Raw genomic sequence first — 26,699 nt, forward strand, 5'->3', positions numbered from 1 at the left:
GGGAAATTAAAATGCTTGGATACTACTTTGTCCTAGTTTTGAGCCTTTGTGCGAGATTTGTGCCCATTCACTCTTTTTGCATACAATCTGCCATGTTTGTCCTGCATGGAATCCAAAGGGGCATCACTGACAGATGGTGGCAGGGGTCCCACTTGAGAAGGAGCCACTGTGGACGTAACTCTAACCCGGTGGGTGAAGGCAGGTCGAGGCCTCTGACTGTGACCAGTGCCGTTGGTGTAAATGTGGAGGCAAAATAGATTCCTGGGTTTTTCTCCCTTCTCCACCTCCACCCAATTTAAAACAAATAACAGTTCAGCCTCTCCATACATTTGATGTAATGAGCAGTATACAAAAATAGGGAACAGAACGGAATTCTTTATTGGCCAAGTGTGATCAGAAACACAAGGAATTTGTCTCAGATGTATAACCTTACAGTGTACATATAAACAACAAGTAATAGATCAGAAAACATAGTTACAATCATTAATCATAGTTACAAATCATAAATCATAGTTACAATCATTAAGTTACAAACAATAATTGATAAATCATAAACCAATAGAAGATAGTAGGAAAGATGAGAAGATAAGAGATAAGAAAAGATGAGAATGAGACAGGGCTGAGGGAATTAAGTGTTCAGCAGAGTGATGGCACGGGGAAAAATTCTCTTTGTGTCTAGTTGTTTTGTCATGCAATGCTCTGGATATGCAATGCTTATCCCTATTAATAACATTTGTTATCTGAAAAAGCCCTACAGATCTCATGTAGTGACCAGCAACTTAGTCATTAAATGAGGCAGTCGCTAAGTGGAACTCCCACCGTGTTTACGATCTGACTTCAGATTTCCTTTGCTTTACAGACCTGCAAGGGTCATAAATGCGAGGATTGGTCGCAGTTACTTTTTCATCACTGTTGTTGCTGCAAATGGTCACTAAACAAGGCAGTCGCTAAATGAGAGCTGCCTGCATTGAACTCCTGGTTTTTGGCTGTGGTAGACTAATATGGCTCTCCCACTAATATTAGCCTGCTGTATGGTGATGTGGAAGAAAGTGATAATTTATGTGGACTGCTAAGTATCTTGGGAAGGTACCAGATGCTTAAGTCAGCAGTTGGAGAAAAGTGGAAATAGTTTCTTAAGTGGCTAAGTTTATATTAAATGCTTCTGTATATTCATATTTTGCATTCTTTTTGTATTGAACAGCTTCGGTGCCCACAATTAAAAATCTTTTCACATGAAGTGACAAAATTAAGTGTCTTTTTTTTCCTTCCGTTAAAAAAAAACATAAAATAGTTGAAAGGTTTCATCACAGATGGAAAAGGATTTTTGTTTTTGTTGGCTTGCTTTCTGGCAGGGGCGATATATTTTCCATGTGTCCATAATTTTGCAGAATCATTTCCACGGGCCACTAGTAATATGAAGCCATCATCCAACTAATTTATCAGTGTCGCTAAAGAGTAGTAACTGAAACCGCCTTGCATCTGGAGCCAAATGTTCTGCTTCTGTTCCGTCCTCAGAATCCGCCTGATTCTAGAGAAAACTTGTTGGTGAGTTGCTCAGCTGTGAACACCGAATGTGGACAATGAAACGGTCTCTGGTGGGCGCAATCCGGTGTCCATTTTCTGTTCTGCAGCCTACTGGCTGCCTCCTTCACCTCCTAAAGTTGTTTTGCCTCAGTCCTGTTTTGCTCCTAACAAAAGAAAAACAATTAAAATGATGGGGGGGGGAGAAAGAGAGACCCTTTAAAAACAACAACTGTTTCGTTTTAAATTGAACCATAGAAAAATAACCATATTGAGCGGGACATTTTTATCCACAAGAGAAATGCGCTTCAAAAGGACTAATAGAATTTCTTTTGTCTCCTGCCTCAAGTTAATTATACAGAGAATTGCTTGAGATAAAGAGAAAATACTTCTGCAGCACATTTCAGGCATATTATGCAGGGTAAATGTTTGCCGGCAGCCCAAATTAAGATCTCTGTTCTAACCTTTGAAAATTGTATTCTGATGTAATGTTTCTCTCCCCACCAAAATGTTTTCATGATATTAAGACGCGTCCAATTCATTGCCTTGAAATGAGTCGTTGGCTTCAGCAGTGTTTATCCTGTGAGCAGGATGTCTGATTGTGTGCGGCTCTTTCTTTCTGGTCTGGGAGTTGAAGTCTACAAGTCTTAAAGTTGCCAAGTTTGAAGACCTCTGTTCTTGAGGGATATTAGCCTCTCAGGTTACGTATTATAGCAATAGCAATAGCAGTAGACTTATATACCGCTTCATAGGCCTTTCAGGCCTCTCTAAGCGGTTTACAGAGAGTCAGCATATTGCCCCCAACAATCTGGGTCCTCATTAGGCAGGTGTTACAATAGTAAGCTTAGCAAAGATATCTAACCAAAAGGGCTTTTGGGGGGTAAGTCCAAAATAAATGTTTTTTTTTTAAACATGATCACTATATCAATTTCTAAAGTGAAGATGCCACACAGCTAGCAGATAATAAAGCAAAGACAGGGCTATTCTAATGTAACAAAATAACAGAGTTGGAAGGGACCTTGGAGGTCTTCTAGTCCAACCCCCTGCTCAAGCAGGAGAGCCTATACCATTTTAGACAAGTGGCTGCCCACTCTTCTTAAAAACCTCCAGTGTTGGAGCACCCACAACTTTTGAAAGCAAGTGTTTCCACTGGTTAATTGTGCTCACTGTTCGTAAATTTCTTCTTAGTTCCAGATTGCTCCTCTCCTTGATTAGTTTCCATCCATTGTTTCTCATCTTGCCTTCTGGTGCTTTGGAAAGTACTTTGACCTTTTCTTCTTTGTGGCAGCCCCTGAAATATTGGAACACTAGTATCATGGCGCCCGCTAGAATCAAGACCAACTCTTATTTAATTTTTATTGTTCTGAAACAGTGCTGTAAATTGAGCACCAAACAAGAGATTTTCTAACTAATCAAATAGAAGTACAAAAAGTTATTTATCCTGCCGCAATCGTATGACTCCCTGTGATTAATGAAATATTCTCTGTGAAGGAGTGAATAAACAGCCATTTTTTGCAGCTATGTTTAGTAGAGTGATGAGCATTCATATACACAACCGACTTTCACCAGACCATCATAAGAGATCTAAAAACAAAGTTTGGATTAGAAGAAAAAAATGTGAACTCAATTATTCAGATTTTTCTATAGATAACCATTTCTTTGTTTAGTTATGTTTAGAATAGAAAAGAATAACAGAGTTGTAAGGGACCTGAGAGGTCTTCTCGTCCAAACCCCTGCCTAGGCAAGAAACCCTATACTGTTTCAGACAAATGGCTATTCAACATCTTCTTAAAGACTTCCAGTGTTGAAGCATTCATGACTTCTGGAGGGAAGCTGTTCCACTGATTCATTGTTCTAACTGTCAGGAAATTTCTCCTCTGTTCTAAGTTGCTTCTCTGCTTGATTAGTTTCCACCCATTGCTTCTTGTCCTGCCCTCAGGTGCTTTGGAGAATAGCTTGATTTCCTCTTCCTTGTGGCAGCCCCTGAGATATTGGAACACATCGTTATATGTGTGTCAGTGGTGGGTTACGAACGGTATGCCCCGGTACAGGCGTACCAGTGCTGGCCAGAAGCATCAGGTACTGTTCCAGTACAGTGCTCCGGAGAGCCCACCCACCTGCCTGTGGTCCCTACTGGTATTTGAGCTATTCGGCGCACGGTGCGTATAGCGCCTGTGCAATGCTCCGCCGAGCAGCTGGAGCATTGAGGAGCATTGCAGGAGGTAAGGACGCAAGTACACTCTATGTGCATTTATGTGGTGGACGCCGGGCCCTTTTGCACCGTATGGGTTGCAATGGGATCTGGAACCTACCTCTGGGGTGTGTGTGTGTACGTACACACAAACACACACACACACACACAGACTCCTAACTAACTGGCAAAGATGACTTTTTAAAAAACATTGACTATTACATAATGGGTTTCCTAAAATATTAGTTATCTTCTAAATTACATGAATTGTAGATAGAACCCCATAGTCTATTCCATACTCCCAAACCATGAAACCTGAGCCTGTACCAATTTTTGGGTGGTTAGTATCAAATCATATTTTGTTGCCTCAAAAAGGTTCCTAGACCTAAGTGGTTCATAAAATCATCAAATTAGCATCTGAAAGAGGAAATGTTTTTCCCCCCTTTATTTAGGCACCCACACACAAGATTGCAAAAGGTGTGACTGTCAACAACCTTTCCGTAGCTCTACCAGCCGCCTCTTGGAACAAGATTCGCCCTGCCATGCCTGTTTCGGAGAAAGATGCAGGGAGAGGTCAGTTATGGCATCTTTGCCTCTGCAATATAATACCTTGGCCAGAGAGATTGTTGGCCCTGGTCGTTGGTCAGCCACTAGCTGTACATAGAACATAGGATAATAGGCTTGGAAGGGACCTTGGAAGTCTTCTAGTCCAGCCCCCTGCTGAAGCAGGAAACCCTATTCCATTCTGGACCAATGATTGTCCAGTCTCTTCTTAAAAGCCTCAAGTGATGGAGTCCCTACCACTCCTGGAGGCAAATTGTTCCCCTCGTTAATTGCTCCCACTGTCAGGAAATTTCTCCTTATAGGTAGTTCTTAACTTATTACCATAAGTACCAAATTTTCTGTTTGCTAAGTGAGACATTTGTTAAGTGAGCTTTGCCCCATTTTACAACCTTTCTTGCCACAGTTGTTAAGTGAATCATTGCAGATGTTAAGTTAGTAGCACAGGTGTTAAGTGAATCTGGCTTCCCCATTGATTTTGCTTGTTAGACGGTCGTGAAAGGGGAACCACATGACCTCAGGACATAAATACGAATCAATTGCTCAGTGTTTGAATTTTGATCACATAACTATGGGGATGCTGCATCCGTCATAAGTGTGAAAAAGTCACTTTTTTCCATGCTGTTGTAACTTTGGTCACTAAGCAAATGATTACGAGCTGCGGTGGCACAGTGGTTAGAGTGCAGTACTGCAGGCTACTTCTGCTGACTGCTGGTTGCTTGTGATTTGGCAGTTCAAATCTCACCAGGCTCAAGGCTGACTCAGCCTTCCCTTCTTCCGAGGTGGGTAAAATGAGGACCCAGACCAGAGGCTGACTCTGTAAACCACTTAGAGAGGGCTATAAAAGCATGGTGAAGTGGTATATGAGTCTAAGGGCTATTGCTATTTTCCTTCCCCTTCCCTTCCCTTCCTTCCTCTGCACAATGATTAGAATGCAGTATTGCAGGCTAACTCTACCCACTGCCAGTAGTTCGAATTTCACCAGGCTCAAGGTTGACTCAGCCTTCCCTCCTTCCAAGGTGCGTAACATGAGGACCCAGATGGTTGGATGCAAGATGGTGATCTGTAAACTGCTTAGAGAGGGCTGTGAAAGCACTGTGAAGTGGTATATAAGCCTAAGTGCTATTGGCATTTTCCTTCCTTCCTTTCTTCCTTCCTTCCTTCCTTCCTTCCTTCCTTCCTTCCTTCCCTCCTTCCCTCCTTCCTTCCTTCTTTCCTTTCCCTCCCCTTCCCTTCCCTCCCCTCCCCTTTCTTTCTCTGCACAATGATTAGAATGCAGTATTGCAGGCTAACTCTACCCACTGCCAATAGTTTGAATCTCAGCAGCCTCAAGCTTGACTCAGCCTTCCCTCCTTCCATGGTGGGTAAAATGAGGAGCTGGATTGTTGGGGGCATTTAGAGTGACTCTGTAAACCGCTTAGAGAGGGCTGGAAAGCACTGGGAAGCGGTATATAAGCCTAAGTGCTATTGCAAGTCACCTCTAGTCATTTTCATTAGACCTACCCCAACTCCTGCAACCGTTCTTCATATGTTTTAACCTCCAAAACTCTTTTAGTGACCAAAATAGGACACCATGTTCTAAATGGGATCTTATCAAGGCATTATAAAGTAGGCCTTCCATCCTTCCAAGGTGGGTAAAACGAGGACCCAGATGGTTGGGAGCAAAGAGGCTAAGCCTGTAAACTGCTGAGAGGGGTGTGTGAAAGCTTAGCCACATAAACTTTAGGCTCAATTGTGGTCATAAGTTGAGGACTATCTGTACCGGAACATGGGATCACATAATCTTCTGCTGGCTTGTCCTAATGGTCTCCTCCCCAACAGACAGCTGCTGTTTCAGAAATGCTCTCTCTGGCTCACCTGTTGCTCCGCCTCCTCTCTGAGCTGCACCCTGTTTGGAAGTAAAAAAATAACACACCTCCCATTTAAGTTGCCTTTGAAGTAATCTGTGAATCCGTCTCTTCCTAGGCATCCTAAATCTAATTGAAAGAGGACTGATCCCACGTGCTGCTAGGATTACGCTAGAGAAGCCACCCATCCAGCCAAGACCTGTCCCTCTCCATGAATTTCAGACAAAATACAAGAAGGTTGACGCAGGTAGGTAGGTTCAGACAAGCAGGTGCCTCCCGGAGTTGAAAGGCAAATATCCACCGTCGTTTGATAATGCGCTAAGATTCCTTTGTTATCCTCAGGGATTTAAAACTTGAAAGCACAAAAGGGATCAAGAAGAAGAAATAGAAATCTTTTATTACTCCCTGCTTGAAGTCCCAGGGCTGTTTCCTTAGGAGTGCCTCTGTTAACAGAATAACAGAGCTGGAAGGGATCTTGGAGGTCTTCTAGCCCAACTCCTTGCTCAAGCAGGAGACCATCCCATTCCAGACAAGTGACTGTCCCGGTTCTTCTTAAAAACCTCCAGTGATGAAGCACCCCCAATTTCTGGAGAAAAGCTGTTCCACTGGCTGATTGTTCTCGCTGTTAGGAAGGTTTTCCTTAATTCCGGGTTGCTTTTCTCCTGGATTAGTTTCCATCCATTGTTTCTTTTCCTGCCTTCTGATGCTTTGGAAAATAGTTTGACCCCTTTGTCTTTGTAGGAGCGCCTCCAATATTGGGATCCTGTTATCATGTTTTATTAGAGGATTAATCTCTAATCTGTTGGTTGGCTATGATTGTGGCTTTGTTTGGTGTTTAACGTAGGCAAGAAAATAGATCAATCTCAGTTCAACGTGGCTTTTGGGGTGGCAAAATTATCTGCCTGAGGATTTTGAGCAGCCTGACTTTTTCTTTTCCTGGAAGCTTTTCAAAGCCCCTTTATCTGTGCCATAGATGGGGCTCGGCAGAGCGAGAAGGTAGAAGTGGCTCCCCTCCCCTCTCAGAAGCTCACCCAGGTCTCCGAGTGCCCAGCAGAAGGAGGAAAGGAGAAGAAAGCAACCAAGGGGAGCATCGCCCCCCCACCATCTTGTATCTCCGTCATTTCCTCCAAGAAACTCAAACAGCAGCAAGTCCTTCAGGCCATGAGACTAAGGGAGTCAGCGGCCTCTTCGATTTGCTCAGCAAAGGTACATGTCTATGGAGATTCTCCGTCACCCCAAAGGTCATGCTTGTCCCAAAGGTGTTTTATTTTTTTCAGGAGGCGACTGGACTTTCTGGTTTTTCTTTGGAAGACGTTTCGCTTCTCATCCAAGAAGCTTCTTCAGCTCTGACTGGATAGTGGGGAATGGAAAGATTGATACTCCTTGCAGACAGCTGGTCATTTGCATTCTTTTAGCGGGTCATTAAGGTCACCTAGATGTTTATCTGTGTCCCGAGTGGTGCAAATGGATGTGGAGCCTTTTTGGAACTGCTAAAAAAGGACTGTGCTGTAGACTGGAGATAGATGATGTCCTGTCCATCCCTCTCCATTGAGAGAAGGTTGTTCATTTTGGACATAGATGGTCTCTTTGATTCCTCTTTCACACCAACAATCCTCTCTTTCCAAAATGTGGACTTTGCTGTCTTCAAAAGAGAGGGCTTTGTCTTTCAAATGCAGAAGGACTGCTGAATCTAGTCCTGATGGGTTTGTTCTCCTATGTTGTGCCATGCGTTTATGAAGTGGTGGTTTTGTTTCCCCAATGTACAGATCTGCACGTATTTCACTGCATTGTACTGCATATACCACGTTGCTCATTTTCTGTCTGGATGTTTTATCCTTGGGGTGGAAAAATCCTTCCATTCCCCACCATCCAGCCAGAGCTGAAGAAATGTCTTGGATGAGAAGCGAAAGGTCTTCAAAGAAAAACCAGAAAGTCCAGTTGCCTCTTGGGGAAAAAAAGCACCTTTGGAACATTGGCAAAGCTCCGAGAGTCCCATGTGAGATTTCTGGGCCTTGATAGACCAACTTCCTGAGACTACACTTTTTAGGCTTTTTAGATCTGGCCAAGTTTTACGTAAGTTCAGATATGATCACATTACGTACATTTTAGATATCATTGCATTTTTATAATTTTTAGACCTTACCACATACTACACAATTTTAGATAGTACTACATTTACAGCCTAAACAGAGATTGTTCCTTTTGGGTTTTAATCCTGGGTTCTAATCAGTTTGTTTTATAGACGTGCAATTCAGGGAATGCTGAAAGTTACCGCAGTGCTGGGGAAAAAAAACTTTACAGCCGTTTGCAACCTTCCCAGAGCCCCTCAGTCACATGATCCCCATTAGAACCACAATTTACATTATCCAGTGCCTGGCCTGTGATTCCTCCCCCCCCCCCCCCTCCGAGCAGAGAAACTGGACTTTCTATTGCAATGTTGCATTTTCTTCTCCAAACTTTCCAATCTTCTTTCTAGAGGGGAGAACAGTCAGGGAAAGGAGAGGTTACCTACAGAAATCCCTTGCTTTTTTATCTACCCCCACAGAGCAGAGAGTGGCGAGGAAGAGATTTCAAGAGAACAAGCTGTTTGCCTAGCATGCCCATAACTCCCAGCCCCAGGCTGCAGTGTGACCACATTGCTTTTGATAGCAATAACACTTAGACTTATACACTGCTTCATAGTGCTTTACAGCCCTCTCTAAGCGGTTTACAGAGTCAGCCTCTTGCCCCCAAACCAGTCAGGATCAAACTCCTGGCAATGGGCAGAGTTAGCCTGCAATACTGCATTCTAATCACTGCACCATCACAGCTCATACTGATCTCAAACTGCAACGAAGTGACTCACCACAGCCATTTTACTACAACGGTCGATTTTCCTTACTGATTTCTCAGTTTTGTGACCCATCTTTCCTTCAGTGCCCCACCAGAATGAGCTACAGATAGTCCTCGACTTAAAACAATTTGTTTAGTGACCGTTCAAAGCAGGGGTGAAATCCAGCAGGTTCTGACAGGTTCTGGAGAACCAGTAGTGAAACATTTGAGTAGTTCAGAGAACCGGTAGCAGAAATTTTGAGTAGTGCGGAGAACCAGCAAATGCCACCTCTGGCTGGCCCCAGAGTGGGGTAGGAATGGGAATTTTGCAGTATCCATCCCCTGCCACGCCCACCAAGCCACACCACTCCCACCAAGCCATGCCCACAGAACCGGTAGTAAAAAAAATGAATTTCACCACTGATTAAAAGTTGCAACGGCTCTGAAAAAAAAATGACGATCGTTTCTCAGACTTACAACCACTGCAGCATCCCCATGCTCACAGGATCAGAATTCAGACGCTCGGCAACTGATTCATATTTATGATCATTGCAGTGTCCCAGGCTCTTGGGGTCCCCTTTTGCGACCTTCTGACAAGCAGAGTCAACGGGGAAGACAGATTCGTTTAACGACCGTGCTACTAACCCCACAACTGCAGCGATTCACTGAAAACTGTGGCAAGAAAGGTTGTAAAATGGGGCAAAACCCACTTAACAACTGTCTCATTAGAAACTTTGAGCTCAGTTGTGGTTGTAAGTCCGAGGACTGCCTGTACATGAGAAGACAGCTCCTGGGGAGGGGAGCATGTTCTCCTATCAGTTTGTCTTCTTTCTCTCCCTTCAGACTCCGGAACCCATCCCGCTGGAGACCTTCAAGAAGGTGGCCTTTGAGTTTGAAATCCCCGTCTGCAAAGGTGTCCTTGATTACGCAGCCTCCGACCTGGCCCAGTTCAAGCAGTACTGCTGCCTCCTCTGGGGAAACGTCTTCACCTTCCTGCAGCAAGTGGAGGCGCTGATGAAGGACTACGCCGTCCCTCTGGCCATCGTCCTGGGGAAGAAAGTGATGGACCTCGTGCCGGATTTTGAGCTGAGCCAGAGAGCAACCCGGGAGGAAATCCTCTCGGTCTTAAAGAATGTCTCCACCGTTCAGAGGTTTCTAAAGCAGCCTGGCCGGAGATACAAAGCTCAAAATGGGAGGGAAAAAGCAGCCATCAAGATCCAGGCGACCTGGAAGTGCTACAAGTTGAGAAAATCCTACATTGGATTCAGGCACCGGCAGTGGGCCTCGGGCATCATTGCCATCTCTTGGCTGATCCACGTTCACCTGCAGCGTGTCCGAAAGACCCTGAAGGATTCCCGGCAGAAACACCTGGAGAACTTCCACCTCAGGACCAAGGTAGCTGCTAGAGGCCTTTGTCTCAGCATCCGTGCCCAACCGTTGCCATCAAACTTCCCCCCACCCCTATTTAACTCTACCCTTGTCCAAGCATATTTTATGCATCATTAAATGTACAGCCTTTGGTGGCTACAGTCTGCCTCCATCCCCCCCCCCCCTTTTGAACAACTGCTGCTTTCCCTTTGCGGTGTGAAATGGGGAAAACAAAAATCCCTCTGATTTGACCTGGGTCCTTCTTGTCAAAAAAAAAAAATTTGGTAGGTTTGGAATAGACAGCTTTGGATCGTATTTAGCACTGCGCTTCTCAAAGAATTGTTTTTAGGAATCGCTTCAGTTCTGCTCTCTTTTTAGTTTTTCTGACTTCAGGTTTAGAAGGCAGAACCCAGAAAGAGGGGAGGGGGGTGAGATGGGGGAGGGACACAGTAATAGCCAGGCTGTTGCTTCTGGAAAGAGTAACGGTCGGTGGTACCTGTCAACTGTCCAGCTTCTGCCAATGCCAAGACCTGGGCATCATTATGTCATCTCCTTCCCTGCCTCTGTCCTCGCCTTCCAATTTTATTAGATGCCTGTATACGGTGCTGCCATGCTTTCAGTTTTGTCCGCAGATTATTTTTACTTTTTTATGCCATTTATAGCCTGCCTTTCCCAGTCAGGTAAACTAGACAAAGGCTCTGGCACAGGGTTTCTCAACCTTGGCGACTTTAAGTCCAGTCGACTTCAACTCCCAGAATCTGGGAGAAACTCTGCATCTAGCCGAAGTTTTAAAAAGAAACTCCCAGGATGCAGTAAGTTGAGGTTTACACATCTTCAAAACGGCTGAGATTGAGAAACTGCCTGAGGGCTTTAAAGGAGCCAGGGCAGCGGCTGAATTTTGCATCGGTGGAAATTTCAGGGGTCAAGGGCAGCTCCGCATAGAGCTCACTGCGGTAGTCAAGATGGTGCAGTCGGGGCATGGATTCCGTGTTCCCAAGAGACAGTTTGGTGTTTGGCCCTGCCTCCTCCAGCAGCCAATGCAGTGCCCTCTTCCCACCTCCTCTCCTCCGCGGTCCCTCTCCCCTACTCTTCCTTTACAACACAATACCGTGCACTTGATTTGTGGCCCACAAAAACAATCTCCCTCGCCTCTGTGGCAGTCACTACTTTGTCAGAAAGTACTTAAGTTTGCAGACAAGCTTTTAATTAGTGCTCACCATTTCATTTATGTTTGCTTTCTCTCTCTCTCTCTCTTTTTTTTTCATTCATATTCTGTTAATTAAGTGATCAGCCTCTAATCTTCCCCTGCCAGTAGCTTCATGTAGCCATCTAATTAAATTAATTGGGGAAGATGTTTTAAGTATGTGATTAAATCAATTAATATAATTTATGCCTGGCTTAACTGTACAGTGGGAAAAAAGGAGGAGGAGGGGGAACAGCTGAAGTTCGGCTGGGTTGCATCCGCGGCAGGTCCCTCCTGTCACTGATCAATGCCTTTTCTTGATTTTTAGCATCTGGCCGCCAACTGGAATCGCATCAGGAGCTCTAGGAGGACGATTATCCATATCCCATCGTTAGGTAGAACGCTTTTGTCTCTGGGTCTATCAGCAACCCCTATTACACACCGCATTATGACTCCTTGATTGAGTTCAAGGAAGGCCTTGTTTTATTCAAATTGGTCTCGGCAGGAAAATGTTGTCGACATGATGAGAGTAATAACGCAGGGCCTTCACTTGAAACGGCGGCGTTTAATTTGGGGATTAAGCAAATAAAGTCATTATGTAGAGGCCGCTATTCAGCGGAGAGGTGATTTGCGGTAATTCGCTTCCCTCTGTATGAAATGAACTAAAAAGTTGTATTCTCTCCCCCCTCCCGCCCCCCTTTTTCTTCCCTTGCTGCCCTCCCCTTAGAAACCCCCACAGAGAGGGTTCCTGCCTGCCTTCTGCAAGGAGGGGATGTGGGTTTGCTGGATTGGGTGCTATTGCATCGATAAGCCAGGATGCTGCCTGCACCCTGCTTTTAATCAAATGTGCAGTCAAAATGATAAGCCGCATTCTCTGAAATTATTTAGTTCTAATTACGAGCAGATGGGAGGGTTTATTTGCACCTTGGGCGCCTCAGCAAAAGGAAATGCTGTGGTGAACAAGAATAATTAAGAAGTTGAATAGTGGGGTGGTTTGTGTGTGTGTGTTGGTGTGTGCTTAAATAATCTGCAGCTCCATGTTAATTAGCACTCGGGTAATTATTTAATTACATTTATGAATTGGGGGGCTTAAGAGCCGTTTCTCTCTGCAGCAATGGGGGTTTCTCAATCCAAAAGGATCTTTCTAGGAAATGGCTGAAAATGGGAACAGCGGCCCATGTTTTAAAATAAACCAGCTAGTTTTCTTTTAATTGGGGGCCTACAGAAAACGTCTGTAGAGAAGATATCTGAGCGGCCTTCCTTTTGATTGCAGCCCTCTGTGGCTGTTGCTGCTGTGGCTGTAGCGTTTCCAGAGAGCAGTTTGCTGAACGGTTGATGGAAGGGCTGGCTCTGGGCATCTTTGGCCATCACTGCCTTAGCCCCGCTCTCCTCCAGACCCCCTTTAAAGTCTCAAGGGAAGCTTCCAGTTTGTTTAGTCAATGTTTATTACAGTCCAACACCAGAGCAAGTTAAAAACGCTCAAGCAATATCCAGTTAAAAATTCTAGAATTAAATAAAAAATAACAAAATCTAGATCAAAATCACAATTTGGCATCCCATCTGTCAGTTGTACACCAGCATGGCCTAACTATAATATCAGTCCTTAAACTGTGAGGCCGGCAGTCATTAAATACTAAAATGCAAGAGAGTGATCATGCAAAAGGAGTTGCTGCATTAATTGTGTAAAATAGCTGTGATGGATTAATCACCTGTTTCCGATGAATCCCCACTGCTGCTGCCCGGAATCTAGCCACCTGCGCTGAAGCTTGCAGTCTGCACATCACAAAATTTCCCTTTCCTTTCTTTTTTTTAAAACAAACAAACTTTCTACTGCTTTTGATTGACATGCAAGCAGCATTTTAGAAAATCCCTAGTTTCTTAAAAACAGATGTAGGCAACATCTCATCTATCCTTCCGGAAATCCTGTCTTGGATACCGTAAAAAGGCAGGGAGGTTTTTCAGGTCTTGATATCACTTTTCCCCCATCTTTATTACAAATGCAAAATATGCAAAAATATTAATCTCTTTTAAATAAATCATTGCTCTTTTACTGAAGACATTTTATACAGAAAATAAGATGACAAAATATAACTAGAAAACCAGAATCTTTGGCATACTTGCAGTTTTAATAAATGTTAGATTTAATAATTTCAAAATATATGTCTTTGCCCAATCTGGGAAGGACAGTTTTTTAATTCCAAGGAATAAAACAGCCTTAATACAGCTGAGTTCAAAGGGTCCTGAGTCCCAGTTCCTGGAAGTTCCTATAGCTGGAATTTGTGGCTTTCTGCTGCTCCTGTCACCACGTTTGAGAGACCTTGATTGATGTCACTCATAATAAATAAAATCACTTTTTAAAAAACCAAACCTGCAATGATCATACCACACATGCTTATTCTGAAGTAACATTTGTTGAACCCAAATTGTTAATAATTCCCCCCCACCACCACTTTTAGTCAAGGTTGGTCCTTTTTTAATCTCCCAAAAGGGCACTTAAACATGTTTACAGAATGTTTTTCTAATTGTCCTCTTAGGCAAACAGCTTCATCTTCAGGCTGAAGTTATACGTGGTATGGACACGCTTAGACAACTCGCTAACTAACTAACCAACTAGCTAACTAGCTTTCTCTTACAAGTGTGTGCATACCTGTTGGCCCAATACAAACTTTTTATATTCAAAAAATAAAGTTACCCTTGAATACATTTAGTGATTAATTATTCTTCAGTTGTGCTATATTAACCAATAATAACGCTGCAATATTTCATGAGCCTGTATAAAAAGTTCTTGAAAATGAAAACTTTGAAAGTCATTTCATGTGCATTGATATTGAAGAGCCAGCGCTAGGTTGAATTTATGACAGAATAATATTTTGTTGTTTGAAATAATTCTTTTACTGAGTTGTTGCTTTTGGTTTAAATTTCCCTCACATTAGAAATGTTCTTAAATTGAAAGTTGGGGATATTGTTAATCTATGGGAATCTTCTCAGTTTTTTCTGATTATTCAGGACCTCAAACAAATTATACAGTTTAATAATAGACACCAATAAGTTTGTGTCCTACCATTTCTCAAATAAATATGTGCATTTTTAAAACAAATGTGAACATTCCTTTCCATTATTTTTGAATTGTATGAAAGAGCTTTCATCAAATTAAAATGTGGCCTTCAAGGGGTGTTACTTTCTAATGATATGAACAGCTCTGCCCCATAGCAGTTTATGGGGCTCAATCTAATGGATGATTTTGCAAGCTTTTTTTTCTGCCATATAATCCACTAACGTCCTATTTTAATGCTACTTTAACTGCTGAATAAGAAGTCTAGTTATCAATATTACAAACCTGAGAGAAGATGAAAAAGAACCTCCTGATCAGGAGTCCCAGCCAACTCTAGCTCAGTGTTGCTCAACTTCAACAACTAGGTGGACTTCAACTTCCAGAATTCCTCAGATATACAGGTTGGGGAAATCTGGGAGTTGAAATCCACCGACCTTAAAGTAGCAGAGGCTGAGAGGCTGAGGTTGAGAGACTCTGATCTTGCCCTTCTATAAAGCTATAGAATCTATACGTCTCCCGTGATAGAAGTGAGAACTCCGTGAATTTTGAGTTAAATCCCCATCAATGAAACCTGACTTTAGTCTGCCACCATTTCATTTGTTGTGGGAGTCTTTGAGACCCAAATGCTTTAGCATCTTGGAATATCCCAACCATTTGAACCAGATGATTCCAGAGGGTTAGAAGACTTCTGCATTAGAAGACCTCTAAGGTCCCTTCCAGCCCTATCATTCTATTTTCTGTGCCTGTTTCCTGTCTTCATACTCCAGGCAGTTGGCCACACTGAGATACTTAGGCTTTTGACTTGAGGTTGGTCCTTGATCCCCATTAAGCCCTAGACAGAATCAGGTAGATCTATAGTATGAGAAGGTCCACCCCAGTGAAGGATCTCCTGCTGTGATAGCATCCCAGGGCCAGGAATTAGATTCCTTGCAAAGCTGTCAAGAATTTTCATCCAGGTTTGCTTTTCGAAGTAGTTATACAGGTGAAGCTCAAAATAGATTTACATACCCATGTAATATGGCTGTATTACTATTCGCCTTCTTATCTTTTCTACTATCTCCTACTGGTATCTGATGGTTATAATATTTTGTTGTTGTTTGTAAACTGAGACTTTATGCACAACTTCCTTGTATGTCCAATCACACTTGGCCAATAAAGAATATTCTATTCTATTTTATTCTATTCTAATTTTGTTCTGTTCTGTTCTATTCCATTCCTTTGTAATTTTGTTCTATTTCTATTGTAATTTCATTCTATTCTATTCCTATTCTTATTCCCATTCCATTCCATCGCCTATTCTACTCTACTCTACTCTACTCTACTCTACTCTACTCTATTCCCATTCCCATTCCCATTCCCATTCCCATTCCATCTCCTATTCTATTCCATTCCATTCCTATTTTCTTTTGTTTGTTTGTTTGTTTCTGTTTATTTATAGGCCGCCCTTTTCCCTGAGGGGACTCAGGGCGGCTTACAATCAAAAAAGGGAAGGGGAGTGTAGGACAATACCAAAAAGAGATGTGCACAAAGTAAATTAGACAGTAAAACTCAACATTCACTCAGCATTCGGGAGGGGCGAAAATAAGATTATCCCCAGGCCTGACGGGCTAGCCAGTTCTTGAAGGCTGTGCGGAAGGCCTGGACGGTGGTGAGGATACGAATCTCCACGGGGAGATTGTTCCATAGTGTCGGAGCCGCAACAGAGAAGGCTCTCCTCCGAGTAGTCGCCAGTCGGCACTGACTGGCGGATGGGATACGGAGGAGGCCAACTCTATGCGATCTGATGGGACGCAGGGAGGTAATTGGCAGAAGGCGGTCTCTCAAATAGCCAGATCCACTACCATGGAGCGCTTTATAGGTGGTGAGTAAGACCTTGAAGTGCACCCGGAGACCAACAGGTAGCCAGTGCAGCTCACGGAGGATCGGTGTTATGTGGGCGAACCGTGGTGCGCCCACGATCACTCGCGCGGCCGCATTCTGGACTAGCTGAAGTCTTCGGATGCTCTTCAAGGGCAGCCCCATGTAGAGCACATTACAGTATTCCAGCCTAGAGATCACAAGGGCTCGAGTGACTGTTGTGAAGGCCTCCCGATTCAGGTAGGGCCGCAACTGGCGCACCAGGCGAACCTGGGCAAATGCCCCCCTGGTCACAGCTGAGAGATGGTGGTCAAAAGTTAGCTGTGAATCCAGGAGGACTCCCAAGTTGCGGGCCCTTTCTGAGGGGTATAAATTTTGCCCCCCCAGCCTGAGTGATGGTATGTTGGTCAAATTTTTGGGAGGGAAACACAACAGCCACTCGGTCTTGTCTGGGTTGAGTATCAGCTTGTTTGCTCTCATCCAGTCTTTAACGGCTTCCAGTCCCCGGTTCATCACGTCCACCGCTTCATTGAGTTGGCACGGGGCGGACAGATACAACTGTGTATCGTCCGCATATTGGTGGTATTTTATCCCGTGCCTTCGGATGATCTCGCCCAGCGGTTTCATGTAAATGTTAAATAGTAGGGGGGATAGGACCGACCCCTGCGGCACCCCATAGGTTAGGGGCCTCAGGGACGATCTCTGCCCCCCCACTAACACCGACTGCGACCTGTCCGAGAGATAGGAGGAGAACCACTGCAAGACAGTGCCGCCCACCCCTATCTCCCGCAGTCGTCGCAGAAGGATACCATGGTCGATGGTATCGAAAGCCGCTGAGAGGTCCAGGAGAACTAGGATGGAAGCATGGCCTCCATCCCTAGCTCTCCAGAGATCATCAGTCAATGCGACCAAAGCGGTTTCTGTGCTGTAACCGGGTCTGAAGCCAGACTGGAAGGGGTCAAGATAGTTAGCTTCCTCCAAGGTACTGTTGGAGGTTTCTGTTCTATTCTATTCTATTCACACAGAGACATGCTGCGGGGAGGGAGGGAGATTGTCGTAGATTTTACTTTTCATTCTGGATCAAAAAAGCAATATTCATGCTAGGGGAATGGAGGGACTTTTCTCTTGGAGAAAATATTCAGGTTTTTCCCCGTTGTGCCAGTTCGGATCCTTTCAGCTTCTACCCATCTCTGGAAGTGCCGTTTATACTTTCTCTTTGCCTTGTTCTGTGGGCGAGTTGTCTTTTGCACCTTTCTGTCCCAATAATCCGTGCAAGACCATTTATGACGACTTAAAAGCATTTACGTGAATAAATTCTATTACCAGATGGGAAATTCCCCCCCCCCCCCTTCAATGAAATGTTTAGTAGCCGAGTATCAAGAAACTGGGACCTTGATCGTTACATATTCTAAGGCATCTCAGTCTGCTGAAATGGATTGAATTTAGATGGCTTTTTGATACCATTGTCTCTGAGGGCTAAATGGAACTTCAGTCTCCGGAAGCACATATATCCAATGATAAAAACAGATGTAGCTCATGGCAGTTGCCTTCAAAATCTTCCAGTAAGCCTTTTGAAGCATTTGTTTGGCAACTGCTGAAAACAAGCTGTTGTGCTAGCTAGAAAGGTAATTTGTTTTCCTATAATTAATTTTCAGTTGTCAGATTTCATTCTGTGATCTTCCTCCAACGCCAGAAATTGAATGGCACGTTTAAAATGCCTCCTATCATGTTTGTCCAAAAGGTGTACACGGGATACATCTTTTCCAGGTTTCTAGAGGAATTTGAGACGCATTTGCAAGATTCCAGAGGCCTTAATATACAATTCGAAGGATGAAGCATTATTTTAATCTTGTTAGCAAAGCACGCTATAACAGCAGCCCATCAAACCTGGACTTATTAAGCAGCACTTGGTATTGATTTTCTGACAAACTGTCCTGCCGACAATTGATCTTTTTTCTTTTCTTTTTAATACCAGGATCGTTTCCATGCAATTAGCTTAATTTCAAAATCTTTCTGGAGTTAAATAGAAAACATTTTATAGGAATCATGCAATCTGCTTTGAAGTATTTATTTTATATCTTACTCACACATTCCCAGAGAAACAGACTTCAACCATCCAGCCAGCAGCAAAAACCCTCAGCGCATTACATCGGAAAGGGCCCAGCAAAAACCCTGCTTGTATTGTGCAATCCAGATGTCACCATAATTGCAAATTAAAATGCTTTAATGGGAAAGGGAGAGCAAGAGAGAGAATATGTGTGTGAAAATTCAATTAATTTTGTTTTAACGGAAAGTGTTCTAGTTTTAATTATTCTATCAGGAAAAGACAACCCAGGCTTTAAATGGAAATGATTTTAGTATTTGTGATTTTAATTGTCTGGGTTTAGCTTTGGTTTTGTCTTGTATTTGCCATGTTTTTATATCAGCTGTTTTGAGCACCATGTGAATAGAAAGGTGGGCGAGATAATTCAAATAAAAACAAAGTCATTTTATTATTATTATTTTAGTTCATTCTTTTAGTAAATATAGATGCATCCTGAATTCTGCAGTAAAGTTGCATGTCAATTTATTAGAACAATCCCCATTAATAAATACTCCATTTATTTGAGTGTTGTCATACCATCATTTTAAGATCTAATTCTATTAATTGCTTTTCATTACGACGTCCCCTAGTTTTCTCCAGAAATAATAGCAAACAAGGTAGTTAAAATTCATTTGAATTTTATTCAAATTGTGCAACCTTACTGCACAATTCAGTATAATGATGTAAAATTCACTTGAATTTTAATTGCGTTTGAACTTAGGATGCTGTATTTTTCCGTTGTTGTTGTTGTTGTTGTTATTATTATTATTATCATTATTATATACAATTCTTGTTCCTAATTATTTAAAAGCCAGATTAGGTTTCTAGTAATATGTTCAAAAAAAATCCCGTACTTTATCAGAAAGTGTGGCTGTGTAGCTTATTCAGAATTAGTCTAGTATATTTCAGTTATTCAGGACGCAGTACATTGCGATGTTTTCTTTCTTTTTTGATAAATGAATTGGTCTTGCACTGGTTGAAAGTTGAGCTCAGATTTCATTTTTCATTTTATTAATTTTTCTGGAAAATTTCTGAAATGTAAGTGGTGTGCTGAATTCCCTCTCCCCAGCAAAAAAGAAAAAAGAGCATAGAGCCTTAGACGGGTGTGATGTGTGTTAATCAGTTGGGATGTTTTCTTCCAGGATACAAGCAGTCCCTCCGAGAGGCCGATCCAGATTTCGCTGTTCATCAGGGATCACAGTTCGGAAGGCTGTGCGAGATCAAAGGTACAAAGGTCCTTTCCAGCAGCTCTGCCTCTATTGTGCTTCCAAAGAAGAGAAGCGCAGTTCAATGGATTCACATTTCTGTGCCAACAGATTGTGTCCATTTTGAAGGCTTACATACTAGCTAAACTGCGACGGAGACGTTGGACTTTCGTTTACCAGGTTGCATGAACCCAGCTTTTTGTATCCTAATCAGCACATCCTATTTTCCCCAAATTATTTTTATATCAAGAGGCAATGGTGCTTTTTTTGTTTTTTCTTGAAGGCGTTTCCCTTCTCATCCAAGAAGCGTCTTCAGTTCTGACTGAATGGTGGAAGCTTCTTGGATGAGAAGCCAAAAGTCTTCAAACAAAAACAAAGGAAGTCCAGTTGCCTCTTGAAAAAAAAAAAGCACCTTTGGGACAACCATGACCTGAGTGACGGAGAATCTTCATAGACACATCATAATTCAGCAAGCCAGGGCTTTGCATAATGTACAAACCTAGTTAATGACTGTCAACTCCTATGCAAAAATTACTTGCAGTCTGGGGTGCCCAAAAATTCATTAAAGTGCTTTTCAATATCTATACCAGTTTTCTCAACCTTGGCCACTTTAAGACATGTTAAGAAGCACTGATCTATACAAAGCCATTGGATGTCATTAGCAGATAATGTAGTGCTGTCCTGCACACTCACACGCACATACGTAATGCGGGGTTAGTGGGTTTATTAATATTCCCTTCAACAAAACTCCAGAACTGTCCCAATGAAGTCCAGCCACAAGCAGACCAATCCTAGTCCACAGAGCAATGGCCAAAGAGACCAAGGCACTAGAAAGTTTCCCAAGTAATAAATAAACCTACCAGGCAAAATTAAATCCAAAATACAAGAGAGTTCACAAGGCAAGAAAAATCCAGAGCTCATAAGGCATGATCCAAGTCAAGGCACAATGTCAATCCAAAACAAGGCAGAAATCACAACGACCAGGAAACACACAGCTAAGAAAATGAACATGTTGTTCCTATCATCGCCTCCATCTGTCTGCAGTGCTAAATAGCCAGCTTCTGGTGCAGCCCATCAAGAGGGGCGTGGCTGCCCCCTTATGAGTAATCGGGCTGATCTTCACTGCTCCTGCCTTTTCTCTGCCCTTCTTGGATCAGATGCAGGAGGCAGGTCCTCTTCCTCATCCCTGACTGGCTGCAGTGGCATAATTTCCCCACCAGAAGCCTCAGGGCTGTCCTGCTGCAGCTGCCCTTCAGCCAAACCCCTCTCAGATGGATGCTGGGAGTCATTGACCAACTCCCCTCCTGATATACCTGGACCTGGTTCATTTTCCTTTGAGCTGACATCTGGAGATGTATCTGGGGAAGTCCTCACAGGTGCCATGTGCATAAAATCCAGATCTCCTTCTCTTTTCCATCTTCTTCAAGTGGGTCAACCTTGGGTGGGTCCAGTAAGGAACAGATTGAAGTTGGGATGAAACATAAGTAGCTAGATCTGAATGTGGCCCATTCCGAAGGTGTGCATGATTTACCTTTTGGTCAGCTGTGTATGATTTACCATCTTCATAGAAAGAGTTTTCCTGGCTTTTATGATCCATAGGATAGTTTGTCTCCCAAAGGGGTTGCACTGATGATGTTACCTAACTCGGTAATGAAACATCTTCAAGAAAATCACCAAGTTCAGAGAACACCAGGGACTCCATAAATAGGTTGTGGTGATGTGCATTGTGCAGACAAGAGCAAACCCAGAAGTCAGTGGATCCAGAACCCAGCACTCAGAGTGTCTTTAGATGTTCCCCATTGGGAACATGAGATATCTCTCCATTGCTCCCAAATTCAAAGGGCTTGTTTCAACTACAAGACTTGAATCCCGCCTGCCTAAAGAAGATGATTTCCTGTTTTGCACCAACCAGCAATTCCATTCACCCTCCGTCGGATGCTGCCTAGGAAGGGGTCATGGCTAGAAATAATTGACATGCAACAGCCACACTATACAGTAGTACCTTGATACTCAATTGCTTTGAAACTCATCAAATTTGGTACTCAACGCATTTTGACATGAACATTTTGTCCCAGTAGTCAACACACAAGCTAGAACTTATCGGTGTAGGCTGCCTTGTGACTCACTGCATCATTCTTTGGGGGGGGGGGGGAATTTGCTTGGAACTCATCATTTTTGGTACTCATCACACATCCCATACACCCAGAATCAATTAACAATGAGTACTAAGGTACCATAAGGATGCGGTGACTCAGTGGCTAAGACGCTGAGCTTGTCGATCAGAAATGTCAGCAGTTCGAATCAGTAGCGCTGCGTAACGGAGTGAGCTCCCATTACTTGTCCCAGCTTCTGCCAACCTAGCAGTTCGAAAGCACATAAAAAATGGAAGTAGAAAAATAGGGACCACCTTTGGTGGGACAGCAACAGCATTGCTTGTGCCTTCAGCGTTTAGTCGTGCTGGCCATAGGGTTAGACTAGAAGACCTCCATGGTTCCTTCCAGACCTATGGTTCTAGGTTGAATTGAAATGCGTTTTGGAAGCTTTAAATTTTAAACTTAGGCTGAAAATTAAGTATAGGTGTCGAAGACATATGAGTGCTATTGTATGTCTTCAGGCTTGTTTATTGTATTATTAAACTTTACTAAATAAATAACTAGTCCATAGGTATGTGCAAATCATGCATAATTTCCCCCTTAGTGGCTCTTGATAAATTAGCTCATATTTGGTCTTTGGTTTTAAAAAGAATTCTGACAAAAAGTGTGTGATCAGATTTCTTAGCAAGTTTTTTTTAGTAAAGTTTTTATTTTTATTTTTTAACTTAAACATTACAACTTTCATTAAACAGTTTGTTGTCTGGATACAAATATCTCTGTGCAATAATAATCAAAATTTACAACGGTATTCATTACATTGATATTGATTCTCTAATCTTACAATAGTAATAATGAGCATAATATATCTATTCATTGCTCCCTCTTAACATATCTTCTAATAAGAATATAATAATATTAAATATAATAATATTAATAGCCATATTAGTAAGAATCGTCATATTGTTTACTTCTCTATCTTAATATGTTTTCTATATTTCACTGATCTCCATTTATTGCTAACTTCTATTTTTATATTCCAACCATTCATAAAATAACTCCCATGTCATATAATATTCAGTTTGTTCTTTCTCCTTTATGGCAAGCGTTGAGCTATTCATTTCTGCACATTCTAATATTTTCCTAATCACATTCTTATCAGCAGGGATCTCTCCACTTTTCCAGTTTTGTGCAAATACAATTCTAGCTGCTGTTAATACGTGTATAATTAAATATGCATTCCCTTTGCTATAAGTTTCAGATAAAATCCCCAACAGAAATATTTCTGATTTTAAGACACTGTGCTGCTTTATCATATTTTCCAGCCACATTTGTATTTTTGTCCAATTTTTTTTCCTTCTGCACATGTCCACCACCTACGATAGTATGACCAGGTATCTGGTGGCATTTCCAACATTTAGCTGACTTATCTTTAAACATCTTGGCCAATCTCACCGGTGCAAGTTTCACAACTCTGCAGGAGATGGGTGGCTATCGGATGCATTGCATATTGATGTGAGGTTGTATACTTTGGGGGCAGAATAAAGTTTCCATGTGGCGCTGTTGGCCAGTTGACATGGTGCTCAGTACAAACCCTGGTTTATCTTCATGGGCACTTTTCAGAAGGAGACACATGGTTTTCCTCGCAGGAATGATATGGAGGTTTTTATGAATGAGTGCAATGAACGTCCACTTGGAAAAAAGCATGGAAGGAGGTGTGAGATTGTGATTGCAAAGGTGCTACATTGTCAGAATCTGACCTGTGAATCATTACCCAGCAAGCTTCCCGGGAAGGACGCAGGGCACTCAATCTATGTCTCTCTAAAGCAAGGCTGGAGAACTATGCTCTTTTTGTGACTTGTGGATTTCAACTCCCAGAATTCCTGAGCCAGCCAGGAATTCTGGGAGTTGAAGTCCACAAGTCATAAAAAACCCATAGTTCCCCCTCTCTGACCTTAAGGGAATCAACGTAAAATATTCCTTTTTTTGTCCCCCCCGCTTTACTCCTTTAACAGAAGAGCGAAAAATATTAATTTGTCAGTGGCCAAGATTGCTGGCTACCCACAATGACACACTCTACATGATTCATGTATATTTCAGCATCATTATTATTTCATAAATGCCATTTGCACAAAAATGTATCCTCAAAATTTATGGGAGCCTAAAATAATAACTTAATTGCCTTTATATATTATGAAGGCACTAATGTTGTTTTGTCCTCAGTGCAACTCTTCTATATTCTGGTGTTTATTTAAGGAAAGATTTGTTACTTCTGAAGGAGTTAGAAAGTTATAGGCAGCATGGAATCACATGTGGCAAGAGGCAGCTATTCAGACTGAAGAACAGGGTCACACATGAGGTCTCTGGGAAAGTTTTTTTTTTGTTCTCTATATACAAGTATAGATATACATTCACATAATTATTATTCTTTTTTACATTCATCATTCTTATACATTTGTCATTCCATTTACAGGGTTATAACATACCATTTTGTTTACCATCCCTTGTCTGTTTTGACATCACCTTCTTTTCCCTTTCTTTTCTCCCTCCCTCACTTCTCTACTTTTTTCCTTCCTCTCTCCTTTCCCTTCCTTCTTCCCTTTCCTCTCCCCTACTCCTCTTTTCCTCTTCCCCTTCCTGCCCTCTCTCTTTCTTTCATTCTCCCTTCCATCTTCCTCTTCTCGCCTCTATCTTCCTTCCATCCTCTTCCTCTCCTGTCCTCTCCTCATCTCTTCCTTTCTCTTTTCTATTGTTGTAGGTGTCTCTTCCAGCACTTAATTTTTATTTTGTTGGGATGGAATTTCCACAGACCCCAAAATAGTTGAATATCATTTCTTATTCCCTTTCCTTCTCAAATCTATCCTGATTTGTGTTTTCCCCCACCCTTTGTATCTTACTTTTCAATATATACTTATATATTATTATTTTCTTCCCTATTTCCTGCCCTCTTCCCACACTTTTCTACTTGATGGCGTATCATCTGGGTTCCATATCTTCCCCTTCCTTTCTTTTCTGTATGTCTTTCTCTAACTATTCATAAAATCTTCCCCATGTCTTGAAGTACACTGATTCCTCTTTATCCTTTATTTTCAAGGTCAATCTGTTCATCTCTGCACAGTCTAAAAGTCCATGATTCTCGAAGGAGCATTCTAGAAAATATTCCAAAGGTGCTTTTTCAGGAGGCAACTGGACTTTCTTGTTTTTTCTTTTGACGATGTTTCACTTCTCATTCAAGAGCTCTTCCGCTCTTGACAGGATAGTGGATAATGGAAGCTTCTTGGATGAGAAGCGAAACGTCTTCAAAACAAAAAACAAGAAAGTCCAGTTGCCTCCTGAAAAAGCACCTTTGGGACAACCATGACCTGGGTGACTGAGAATTTCTACAGAATCCCCCAGCTGGGTGGAGAATTCTGGGAGTTGAAGTCCACACATCTTCAAGTTGCCAAGGTTGAAAAACACTGAACGAAGCCAAGCAAAGGATGGAAAAAATCTTTTTAGTGCCCAGAATAATTTGGTACTATCAGCAAACTCCGAATTCTCACTGGATCATTTGTTCATGGTGATTGGTCAAGTTAAATAGATGGGAGAGAGGAAGGGAGGGAGGGATGGAGAGAGGGAAAAGGAGAGGGAGGGAGGGAGGGAGGGAGGGAGGGAGAGAGAGAGAAAGAGAAAGAGCACAATATAATATGATTGTTACAATTGCTGAAGAGTCTTTGGTAAACACTGGAGATATGGGTTCATATCACACTTCTGACTCATCCCTTCTTTTAGAAGAGGTCAACAACCTATTCTCCAAAGCACCTGAAGGCAGGAGAAGAAGCAATAGATGGAAACTAGTCAAGGAAGGAACTAACCTAGAACTAAGGAGAAATTTAATGAAAGTGAGAACAATTAACCAGTGGAACAACTTACCTTCAGAAGTTGTGACTGCTTCATCACTGGAGGTTTTTAAGAAGATATTAGACAACCACTTGACTAAAATGGTATAGGGTCTCCTGCTTGAGCAGGGGCCTGGATTAGAAGACCTCCAAGGTCCCTTCCAACTCTGTTATTCTGTTATTAAAAGTCAGTACATAAGAGAGCCCAAAACCTTTTCTGATCTTCTACCTTTCTTTATTCCTTTGATCTTGGATGCTGTGGCATTAATTACCAAAGGGGAAAAAACTTCCTATCCTGATCTTGCAAAATACTTAATCTCGTACAAGTACTTAATTTACCTGCTCACTTATTTTCTTACTATTGTGAAGCTTGGTCTCCAGGGCTGAGATGTTCTGTCAGTGGGTCTCCCCATCTGCTGAAGATCTTGCCAAACTAAGCGGATGCAGGCTGGTTGTGAATCACGAGCACAATGAGGCTAGGAAGAAAGCAAATGCCATTTTAAGCTACATCAACAGAAGTACAATTTCCAAATCATGGGAAGTAATTATTCCATTAGAGCCTGCTTTGATCAAAGCCTACTTTAAATACTCTCTCAAATTCTGATCACCACATTTCAAGAAGGATTCAGAATAAGTGCAGTGAAGAGTAGAAATTAGTGTGAATCCTGTGAAATCCTTGAAAAGAGAGGGAAGGAATCAGAGGTGGGTTCCTACCAGTTCGCACCTATTCGGTAGAACCAGTTCGTCAAATCTACCGAACCGGTTAGAAGAGGTTCCACCAGTGGACCCGGAAAGCAGGCCACACCTACAGAAGAGGGTCCAAAAAATTTTGAAACCCACCACTAGAAGGAATTGAGTATATTGAAGTTTAAGGTGAGAAGGGAAATACTATATATTAAGATGCTTCCAATAAAAATGGAACTGGGGGGCTTTGGGGTTGCTTACCTCTGCAGTGCCGCAAGCACAAAGGAGTACTTGTAAGGAGGTATTCTAACTTCTGTATACCAGGACCTTCTTTGGAAAAAAAAACAGTACAAAGCAAGATTCATTTA

The 26,699-nt window shown here is 42.4% G+C and overlaps 1 protein-coding gene across 1 annotated transcript in view; it reads left to right on the forward strand.

Annotated features, from left to right (window-relative positions):
* Positions 1 to 26,699, forward strand: part of IQCH (IQ motif containing H) — a 109,276-nt gene that overhangs the window by 22,082 nt on the left and 60,495 nt on the right. Inside the window, exons 6-11 of the mRNA XM_032232502.1 lie at positions 4,165 to 4,285; positions 6,239 to 6,367; positions 7,094 to 7,326; positions 9,775 to 10,326; positions 11,811 to 11,877; positions 19,617 to 19,700. Of these exons, the coding sequence (XP_032088393.1) occupies positions 4,165 to 4,285; positions 6,239 to 6,367; positions 7,094 to 7,326; positions 9,775 to 10,326; positions 11,811 to 11,877; positions 19,617 to 19,700 (1,186 nt within the window). The remainder of the gene's footprint in view (positions 1 to 4,164; positions 4,286 to 6,238; positions 6,368 to 7,093; positions 7,327 to 9,774; positions 10,327 to 11,810; positions 11,878 to 19,616; positions 19,701 to 26,699) is intronic.

This window comes from Thamnophis elegans, chromosome 16 (assembly GCF_009769535.1).
Source record: "Thamnophis elegans isolate rThaEle1 chromosome 16, rThaEle1.pri, whole genome shotgun sequence".
Lineage (NCBI taxonomy): Eukaryota > Metazoa > Chordata > Lepidosauria > Squamata > Colubridae > Thamnophis > Thamnophis elegans.